Genomic DNA, 11,630 nt, shown 5'->3' on the forward strand with positions numbered 1-11,630 from the left:
TCTTCTATCCATCTTTTTCTTTCCTTCTTTCCATCTTTTTCTGTCCTTCTTTCCTGTTTCTTTCTGTCCTTCTTTCCTTCCTTTCCTTTTTCTTTTCTTTACTTTCTGTCTTTCTTTCCTTCCTACCTTCCTTCCTTTCTTTTTTTTCTTTCTTTCCTTCCTACCTTTCTTTCTTTCTTTCTTCTGTCTTTCTTTCTTTGAATGTTAGTTTCTTTCCTTTTTTCTTTCTTTCTTTCCTTCCTTCCTTCCTACCATCCGTATTCCTTCCATCATTTCTGTCTTTTTCTTTCTTTCTTTCCTGTTTCTTTCTGTCCTTCTTTACTTTCTTCCATCCTTTCTTTCTTTCCTTCCTTCCTTCCATCCTTTCTGACTGTCTGTCTTCCTTTCTTTCTTTCTGTCTGTCTGTCTTTCTTCCATCTTTCCATCTTTCCTTTCATTCTGTAAAGGCGGGCTGTGTGTGTTTATGTTCTCTCTTGTCCTGACGTGACTCCTCTGTTTATTTCTGGAATGTTCCGCTGTCAGTCAATCAGACAATAGGGAGGCTAAATAATGGAGCTGTATAACTCACAAATAAAAAATGCTTCCATTAGGCCTGTGTGTGTGAGAGAGAGAGTGTATTGAGTTGCTTTAATTATCCCATTCATTTATAATCAGGTGGAGTATTGAGGCATGATTTAACTGCTGACGCTAAATGTGTGTGTGTCTGCGCTTGAGTGTGTGAACTATAATTTACATCACTCTCCGCTATTATTAAGATGAGAAAATATCCCTCTCTCTCACACACGCACACATACCCTGTCTTGCTCGCAAAACCTGCCACTCTTAAAGGGCACTGCAGTAATTTAGTTCAGTGACTAACACTTATTAAGTGTATTATTACCTGTTTTCTACACTTGTCTTCAGCAGTCACTGACTTTTTGTACATACGATCGCTCAGCAGTACTGGCATGCGGTGATGACATCATGCGTCATTGGGGCGTATCAGTGCAATGCTGAATTGTTTGGTGTTTATTGAGAGCGTTTAACCTCCTCTAATATTGATCCAGCTATTGACCACAGCTCCCTCCTTAAACAACAAAGTAGTTAGAGCAGTGGCCTTGTGGTTTACACACATTATACCTCAAATCTAGCACGTAATTAGTGACACACTTAATCTGAATTGCATATTCAATTGGAAAAGTGTGGTAGTTGTGTATGTTGTTGTATGTCATGTAACACCTGTGAGGTCTGTGTTTTATAATTGTTTTATTTTTTAACTTTTTTAGGGCTGTTTAGAGATCGTTCTTGTGTTCTGTCTTATGACTAGTATACACATGCAGTTTTTTTGCCACTTTTTTGCTGCATATTTTAATTTATTTGAATCATTTTTGCTTCATTAATACTATATAAAAAGCATTATTATATTATATTATAGCATTCATAAAATATAAGGTTTATTAATAATAATATATTGCTAATATAAAATAATATATTGCAATAGTTTCAATAACATTTTATAATATATGTAAACCATGTTTTTGTGAATTTTTTTATCTTAACTATTATTTATTATTATTATTATTATTATTATTATTATTATTATTATTATTATATATTTTTACGACTGTTTAGAGATAGTTCACACAGGTCCGGTCTGTCTGATGAATATTATACACACCCAGGAATTAATTTTAATGTATTTAATTTATTTATTTTAATTTGAACTTATTTTAATCATTTTTTGCCACTGCAACACTTTTTTCATTAATAATATTTAAAAAGCATTATTATATTATATTATATTATATTGCATCATTCATAAAATATAAGGTTTATTAATAATAATTTTTTGCTAATATATTAATACATTGCAATAGAATTAGTAACATTTTATAATATAGGTGAATCATGTTTTTGTAAAAAAAATTTATCTGTTGTATTTTTATCTTAACTTTTGTTTTCTATTTTTTATTATCTGGCATTATATATCAAATATCAAGTTTGTCAGCAGTGTTATTTTGTATCACTAAAAACTATTATTTAATTTTAATATTAATTTTAGTTAAATTTTCAGTAATTTGGTTATGTGTTTTTATAATTTTTACTGTTTTTTTTTGTGAATGTCTATATAGTTTTTACTCCTTTTTATTTCAGTTTTAGTTGTAGTTTTTTAGTTTATTTGATTTTTCTTGCACTGTAACTAATAACATAAAATGTACATAAACCATGTTTTTGTATGGTGTATGTCTATTATTGGCATTATATATTAGAGATCAACCTTACCAGCTGCATCTGTTCTGCCTTCTGTTCTTAGGAGTCAATCAAGTGTGTTCGTTTTAAAACAACAATGTCCTCTAGTGGACAGTTTTAAAACGTCAACCCATGCTGCATAAACACCACATCCACTGTATTATTGTTCTGCAGTTCATTAAACCCACATTTCTATATGTATTCATGTGTTGTTTTAAAGCTCATTTGTGTCAAAAGTTGACCTCATTCCATCTAACATGTGATCTCCATCCATAGGAGCTCTACTCACAGTCATACGACACGGTGGGAGTGATGTTCGCCTCCATTCCGGGGTTTGCCGACTTTTACTCGCAGACGGAGATGAATAATCAGGGTGTGGAGTGTTTGCGGCTGCTCAACGAGATCATCGCTGATTTTGACGAGGTCAGAATTCTGCCAGCACAAACACACGTATTTAAAGGCATAGTTCACCACTAAATGACAATTCTGTCAATATTAAGTCACCCCATGTTAATCCAAACCCAAAAATGACAGCATACAGTTTTGTAATGAAATAAAAGTAAATATATAATGACAGAATAAACAGTAATTTTAGGCTGAACTATCCTTTCAATATTGATTATTCTCTCTGAAACACACAGATCCATCACACCTGCTCAGAAGCTTCTAATGAATGTTTAATGCTACATATGTAGGCTGTCATATCTGAAAGATTGTCTCTCCGCAGCTGCTGGGGGAGGAGCGATTTCAGGACATCGAGAAGATAAAGACCATCGGCAGCACATACATGGCCGTGTCAGGACTGTCTCCTGAGAAACAAGTATGAAAACACACACGCCTATAGAAACCTACACACTCACTCATACAGAAACATTATTATCTGAAGTTTGTGCGCTAATCTTTCTATATGTGTGTGTTTAAATAGCAATGCGAAGATAAATGGGGGCACCTGTGCGCGCTGGCCGATTTCGCCATTGCTCTGAATGAAAGCATTCAGGAGATCAACAAACATTCGTTTAACAACTTCCAGCTCAGAATCGGTAAGAGTCGAATGATTTCAACAAATAATGTAGAAACACTTTTGAAAGTGAGAATGGAGCACAACAGTGACTGCTCACTCTTTGCTCAGCCTCGATTCCAGAAGTATTTTTCCCGATTGTTTTCTCTATAGGCATTTCAGAACATTTTTTGATAAAGATTCAAAGCCATAAATCAAAACCAACTCTGAGATCATTCATAACATTACAACGTTTGATTTAAAGAATTAGTTTACTTCCACAACAAAAATTTCTTGATAATTTACTCACCCCCATGTCTTTCTATCTTTAGTCGAAAAGAAATTAAGGTTTTTGAGGAAAACATTCCAGGATTTTTCTCCATATAGTGCACTTCAGAGGGAGCCAACAGGTCGAAGAATTGAGGAATAAGGGTCTAGTGAAATTATTGGTAATTTTCTATGAAAAATACTAATTTATATACTTTTTAACCACAAATGCTCATCGTTGGTAAGGTGACACGTGACATAGGCGGAAGTACCAACCCAGTGTTTACAAAGACAGTCAAAGTCTTTTCAAAAATAAGATAAAACAACGGTTCTTTTATCTTATTTTGAAGTTGGAGGAGAAAATGAGATTTTTTCACCCTACCCTATCTTTTTGAACCGAAGTACACAGACAAAGAACTAACCATGCATGACTTTTCCATTGTGATTATGTAATGCGTGAAGTTGCACATTTGTGGTTGAAAAGTATATAAATGTGTATGACCAATACGAGATAAGACCCTTACTCCTTGGCTGGGATCATGTAGAGCCCTTTGAATCTACACTGAAACTGCAATTTGGACCTTTAACCTTTTGACTACCATTAAAGTCCACAATATGGAGAAAAATTCTGGAATGTTTTCTTAACTTAATTTCTTTTTGGCTGAAGAACGAAAGACATGAACATGAAATTATCAGGAAATTTTTATTGTGCAAGTAAACTAATCCTTTAAAGGGAAAAAAATCTGAAGCAGAAGAGATTTATTTTTTGATGGAATTTTATTGCAAAATATTATTGCAAAAGATATTTGAGGTTGTAAGGAGACTTGATTATGTCATTTCCAATGCTTTATGGGAGTGGGCAGTCACTTTTCCTGTTTCCATGGTTACTTCTCTGACTGGTTAGTGTACTTTCAGCATCATGGGTAATGGAGTTCCTCGCCATGTGCTTTTTTTAAATCATGCTGAAAACTTTATTTTTTTAGCTCAAATGCACCTAAAAAATTTAAATTATACATTTTGCCTTTCTGTACACTAACATTTCAATGTATGAGGTCAGTAAAATTCATACTATTTTATGAATTAAATTTGGTCAAAAGTGACAGTAAAAACATCTATAATGTTATAAAATATTTCCATTTCAAACAAATGCTGTTTTTGTCAGCTCTCTGTTTATCAAAGAATCCTAAAAAATTGATTGCAAATTCTGTCTTAAAAAATAAGAAGCAGCACACCCATTTTTAGCTAATAATGATAGGAAACAGTGTTTGCTGAGCACCAAATCAGCATATTAGAATGATTATGTGACACCAAAGACTGGAGTAATGATGCTGATGACATGAAATAAATAACATTTTGTATCAAAATAGAACAGTTCTAATAAATTATTAGAAATTCCAATTTTTATCCTATTTGTCGAGCCCTTATCACCTTCTAAATATGTTTCATAATTTATTTGCCTATTTTTTAGTTGATTCTATTGTTTTTACCCCTTAAATAGGCTGTCATGGCATAAAACAGTCTAATAAATAAATAAATTAAAATGACTGATTTGTGGCTTTTAAAAAAAGCTTGAACTATTATTGAAAGATGTATTTATTATCACCAAAAAATAAGTGTTTTTTCTGATGAAAATTAATAGGAGTTTTTACTTTTTACTTTCTTAAAGCGTCAGTTCACCCAAAAATAAAAAATCTGTCATTAATTACTCAACCTCATGTTGTTCCAAACCTGTAGACCTTCGTTCATTTCTGAACACAAATTAAGATATTTTTGATGAAATCCAAGAGTTCATGTGACATCAGTGGTTCAATTGTAATTTTATTAAGCTACAAGAATACATTTGTGCACAAGAAAAACTAAAATAACGACTTTATTCAACAATTCTTCTCCTCTGCATCACCCTAGCGTGGTAGTTCTCATGCTGTGTTTGGAAAATGAATGAAGGTTTTATGGGATTGAAATGGCATGAGAGTGAGTAATTAATGACCGAATTTTCATTTTTGGGTGAACTATGCCTTTAATAGCCCTCTATTAGAAGGCTGATATGCAGGTGGACCATTTAGCCATTTTAACAGTGAGATGTGCTGATGCTGTGCTTTCTTCTCTCTTCAGGTATGGCTCATGGCTCTGTGGTGGCTGGAGTGATTGGCGCTAAAAAGCCGCAGTATGATATTTGGGGGAAGACTGTCAATCTGGCGAGTCGGATGGACAGCACAGGTGTCAGCGGGAAGATCCAGCTCCCGGAGGAGACCTACGCCATTCTGAACGAGCGTGGCTTCGCCTTCGAGTACCGAGGCGAGATCTACGTGAAGGGCATCAGTGAACAGGAAGGCAAGATCCGCACGCACTTCCTGCTGGGCCGTGTGCAGCCCAACCCGCTCATCATGCAGCCGAGAAAGCTCACGGGCCAGTACTCGCTCGCCGCCGTGGTGCTCGGCCTGGTCCAGTCTCTCAACCGGCAGAAACAGAAACAAATCCTCAATGAAAACAACAACTCAGGCATCATGAAGGGCCACTACAACCGCAGAACTCTGCTGGCGCCGGGCGGCTCGGACACAAGCCACGCCGAGGTCACGGACAAGAGCGAGCTGGCCTAGATGACGGGGATAACGAACTGCATACTTAACCAAAAGACTGAGCTGTACTTCAGACTGCTGCCACTGACTGAGTGTCTCTCTTGCTGTCTGTGTTTCTTTTTGTATTTCTTTTGTATTTGAGAAACAATAAAGGGGTTTAATTTTTTTATAAAGGTATGGGCTTCCTTTTAATAAAGGTCTGTGTGTTTATCGTTCACATTCATTATTACGCCTTCACGTTATGTCGGAATTGTAACTCTGAGGTTCTTCTTACAATTATTAATGTCACTATTCACCTTTTTCTTAAACAAGGAAGTAAGCATATGGGTGAGACTTCCGGTTCATTATCCGCTATAAGGGAAATAATGAGAAGAATAACAACGTGCAGTAAACGGTAAAATTGTTAACACTACAAACCAGTGTGTTCCTAATTTAAATAATATATTAAAATAACATGGTAAGACACACCAATTTGTAATATCAAGCAGCAAAACTCAGCTGTTTTGTACAGCTAAAAATAGCTGGATCCGGATGAGACCAGAAGCCACACCCATAAAAAAAAGGTGGATAGTCCCAGATTTTATTCAACACTTTTAACTAAAATGGTCACATTTGCAGCTTTTTTGTTGTTGACAGCAAAATATTTAATCATATACATAGTTAATAAGTTTACTTCTATATTTAGGATCAAAGTAAGCACTTTAGGCAGTCAAAACGTTCAAAAATCGCCATATTGGTGATACTCGGATGTAAACAACAGCATGGATTGGACAGTTAATGTACTACTGAATACATTGTTCTTCTAATTTATGCTGTCTTAACCATAGAAAAAATGTATGGAAGCTGCTAAATCATTTAAAGAAGGACTTGGTATGCTGGAAAGGGTGGAAAGGGTGCAATATTTTGACAAACTAAAGTTAATATGAGGTAAAGATATACGAGCAGTTTTAATTAAAGATATTAACCAAATATTTCACCTACCTGATCGGAAATGATAAGAACAAATATGAATGTTGTCAAGATTTTTGCCCAGGAAATCCTGGTTCAGTTTGGCCAACCGCACTCTTCTGCTTGATTTGTTACAACTTTTGGCAGTCTATACTACTCTAAATGTTTTTCCTGGTCCGTCTGACCGATTAGTACAGTCCAAAACATGACAATAATTGATCATTATCAGCAGCAATAATCAGCAAAATATCTGAGTTTTGTTCAGTTTAGTGGTATTTTTTACATTCAGTGCCGCCAATATGGCCGATTGATGAGCGAAATAACTGGAGTGCATTAGCATCAGTGGTTTGCCATTACCACAGTTACAGTCATTACTGTTATGGTGCGTTTACACCGGACGGGACTTGCGCGGAAAAAATGCGCTATTCGCGCGTAGTTGAACGCTTGAACATTTGAGTTTACTCGCGCCATTCGCGCGTGACATTTTCTTCACAACAGACGCGAATTCGCGTCATGGGAGGGGCTTCTGCCACTCGTCAGCGGGAAAGTAGTTGTAAAATAGGTGAATGAGCTCAATTTGCCAGCTTTAACTTGCTTGTAGTCTCAATATGTATGTATATGTAGGTCAAATTGAGGAAAGAGCGTTTTTTTAAAACTAACCAGATTGTCCGACCTCTTCACTCACTTTCTTCCAAGCAAGATCCTTTTTATTCCTGTTTCTACAAAAGTCCAAAGATGTAGCTATCGTACAGCTCCGAGGAACCACAGACAGCAACGGTGATTTTGTCCGCCATTGTTGTTTCGGATTTCTGCCTCCGTCACTACTAGAGCAAGCTCCTGATTGGTTAACGCGGCGAGGATTTTCGCCAAAGTTCAGATTTTTGAACTCGCGCGTTTCGCACGAATGGCGCGGCAATCGCTTGAAACGCAGGATGGCTATTCGCGTCTTTGCATTGACATGTAAATCACTTCGCGTCCGGTGTGAACGCACCATTAGTTTTACATCCTACAGTTTGCTAGCTATCCAGGCCTTCTTCATGTAAATTCATATTACCTAGTTGCAATAATTTACAAAACAGCTCGTATTCGTATTTGACAGTCACGGTGCGTTCACACTGGCACGTAGCGAGCGGGGCGAAGCGAGCGTTTTCAATTCATTCATATGGAAGTTGCGCGTAAACGGTCGCGTGGTATGGCAAGCCAAGAGGGTCAGAATTACGCCATAGCTGAATCGCGTTTACATACAAAACGCCGTTAAATACGGCGTTTTAAACAGCATTGGCGCCGCAAAATACGCTGTTGTGACTATAAACGCCGTAAAAAACGCGCGAAAATACGTCAATGACGCCGTATTTTACGGCGTTTTAGTGTGCAAGAAAAGCGCCGCTTTTTACGCCGTTCATTTTGCCATTTAACGCCGTAAAAAACGCCGTTTTGGTTGCGCAGAGCGCGCGTCACTTACGCCGCTTTGCTTATAGTATAGTATAGTCACACCCATTGATTTCCACAGCCAGTAATATTGAACGGTTCTCATCCAATCAATGATGAACAGAACCAGACCAGACCAATTCAGCACAGATCGTTTGTGGTAATCCAATTTGCATTAGTTATTTGCCATTAAATAAGATGAAAAATCCAGTTTGCTTTAAAATGAACAAAAGAAGCTTAATTTTGAGCTGCAATCGAACATTAAATGATTGCACTTGCCAGCTTACAGAGAATACTGTATGAAGGTAAAACAGAGGCAACACTCGAGAGCTTGTTGATTTGAACGTGAAAGCTTGTCATTATAATATTCGTATTTGTAAGTTGAAATTTGAACTCGCAGCTCTGATGTGAGAAGCTGAATATGCGATTTGCACACACAGACAATGATCAAAACACCCGTGTTTTGAATGTGAATAGCTACAACTGTGTAAAATGACATCCAACAAAATGACAGACACAAATGTGTACGACATATCTGCATATTGCAGAGTAATATCGCTGTACCAAGAACCGCTGAGAAGGAGTTGTGACATGCTTTGATCTCGTGCCACACGGTCATGTAGTTCATGGAGCTCTCAATAATTCCAAAAACTCCGTGCTGTGAACATATTTGAATAAGATTAATCAGGACAGACGTTTGGCTGTGTTTGCAGCTGTAGCAGATCCCAATCTGCACATAATAGATTTCACTCTGGAAACAGCGGGACGGCTTCAAAACACCACTTTTAATTGATCCTGGAACACATGGGACACTTAATCAGACAATCACGTTCACCACGCTATCCTCTCTCTGTGTTTCACACGAAATTAACCGGGAGATGAGGAGAAACTTTTTAGCGTCTTGCCTCGCCAGCATTCAATCGTGGTCTAAGGCTGACGACAATTACAACAGCTTTTTCAACATTGTGTACTTCATTAAGCATTAATAAAGAAAATATAAAAATAAAATTACTGTTTGAATGTTTTCATTTCCACATGTATCATTAACAATGAATAATGTATTGAATTAATGTTTACACAAACAGCATACAAACATTCCCCAAAAAATCACCACAACAATAATACAAGGGAACATTAAATGCATAAGTGCATAATCTAAATTAAAGCAGATTGGTTTTCAGTATAATTGGAATGAGAAATTAACAACAATAGAAACATAATATTCACCAATTCACATATATTATTATTTAAATCACTTTTCACTGTTTAAATTGAAGAACTAAACATACCTGGAACACATGGGACACTTAATCAGACAATCACGTTCACCACGCTATCCTCTCTCTGTGTTTCACACTGTGCACAAACCACCGATTAATTAGTGTCACGTGCGTCAGGCACAAATCACATAAAAATCGCACAATACACAGAAATACATATGTATAATCCCATTTAGAACACATACTGTTTAGAATTTAACAAACTTTAGTTAACTGAACACTGATAACATACCGAAATTAACCGGGAGATGAGGAGAAACTTTTTAGCGTCTTGCCTCGCCAGCATTCAATCGTGGTCTGAGGCTGACGTAACTCCCGCACTCCCAAAGGCATAGCGCAACACTGATAAGAGTCCCATTTGAATAACATATCATAATAGAAGTCCCTACTCGCAATAATGCAGATGTTTTGGGAAGTTCATCACAAAAATAAAATAAAATATATTTCTCTTCCAAACTGGCTACATTCACCCCGCTGAACTTCACAAAACTAGTTCAGTACTAGTGACAAATGGACACTGGGGAATGTGATCGCACTCTATCGAAAATACAGTATCTTCATGCAACATATGTGTTACCCAACTTACTGGGAGGGCGGCAAAAGAAAGTTGGCCAGACTCTCAAGTGTCTTCCCGCAAACAAACAGTGCCATAAACACTATATCAAAGATACTTGAAATGATCACTACTCAAACAACACCCCAGATGAATAAGACTAACAGGGTTTTTGTTTTTTCTATCCCACCCTGACTTAAGAAGCTTTTGACCAGAGAAGGCTAAGTGAAGGGCTACGCAGTAGGGTTTTCTGGGTCATAATTTGGATAAGTCTATTAACTGGCTTTACCAATCTGCCAGCCCTTGTTCTTACTGGGTGAGCGGTTTCAGAAGGGGGTGGAAAGATCTCTCCAGGGACTTGGTCAGATGGTATTGACTCTGTCACGTCATGTTCAATTTCCTCTACTTCCATATCAGAAAGGTCCGTCTCAGAACTCTGAGTGGCTTCCAGATTCTCACTTTCAAGAACAGATCCATCAAGGACATGCTCTAGTCCTGTACTTGAATTTGGATCTTTCATTCCCTCTTCCACTGATGAGTGATGAGTTCCACTTAATGGACAAACTGGGGGATGAACTGGTCCATCAATATCGTTACTAGCATCCTCTGATCCATCAACAGTAGTATCACTTGTAGACTCATCAGTTTCATAGTCCAATTTCGATTCATCCGAGATTGGTTCTTCTCTCTCTTCAACAGGCAAGAAGTTGGCTTGTAAGAGCAAGTTTCTGTGAACCACCTTCTCCTGATTCGTTCGAGTGTTCCTGACACGGTAGGTATGGCATCTTGTGTCCACAGATACCACAACATGTAATGTTGAGTCCCACCTGTCGGCTAGCTTGCGCCGTCCACGCTCTCCTTTGTTGGCAAGCAGCACATAATCGCCTTCCTCAATGTCTCTGCCTTTGACGTCTTTGTTGTAATAGTCAGTTTGCCGTCGTTGACTCGCGGTGTTGTTGGCCTGAGCAACTAACATAGCTTCCTTGAGATTATCCTTCAGTTTTCTCACGTACTGATCATAGTCTGCAAAGTTGTTATCACGGTCCACACTCTGGAACATTAAATCAACTGGCAGTCTGGGAATACGACCAAACATAAGGAAAAACGGAGCGTAGCCAGTTGATTCATGGGCTGTACTGTTGTAAGCGAACGTCAGGGTTTGCAGCATTTGCGGCCAGTCCTGTTTAGCTTTTGGGGGTAACGCCCTGATCATATTACCCAAGGTGCGATTAAACCTCTCGACTTGGCCGTTGCCCATTGGGTGGTATGCTGTGGTACGTGACTTCTGAATGCCAGCAATCTGTAACAGTTCTTTAATCATCCTGCTCTCAAAGTTTGCTCCTTGGTCTGAA

General features: G+C 37.6%; 1 protein-coding gene across 2 annotated transcripts in view; it reads left to right on the plus strand.

Annotated features, from left to right (window-relative positions):
* The window catches only part of adcy8 (adenylate cyclase 8 (brain)), a 71,943-nt gene extending 65,699 nt beyond the window's left edge, over nt 1–6,244 (plus strand). For both annotated transcript variants that reach the window (XM_073848941.1, XM_073848940.1), the window contains 4 exons: nt 2,506–2,652; nt 2,957–3,049; nt 3,155–3,269; nt 5,606–6,244. In XM_073848941.1, the coding sequence (XP_073705042.1) occupies nt 2,506–2,652; nt 2,957–3,049; nt 3,155–3,269; nt 5,606–6,090 (840 nt within the window). In that variant the 3' untranslated portion in view covers nt 6,091–6,244. The remainder of the gene's footprint in view (nt 1–2,505; nt 2,653–2,956; nt 3,050–3,154; nt 3,270–5,605) is intronic.
* The last annotated feature ends 5,386 nt before the right edge of the window (nt 6,245–11,630 follow it).

Source organism: Garra rufa, chromosome 10 (assembly GCF_049309525.1).
Source record: "Garra rufa chromosome 10, GarRuf1.0, whole genome shotgun sequence".
Taxonomy (NCBI): Eukaryota; Metazoa; Chordata; class Actinopteri; order Cypriniformes; family Cyprinidae; genus Garra; species Garra rufa.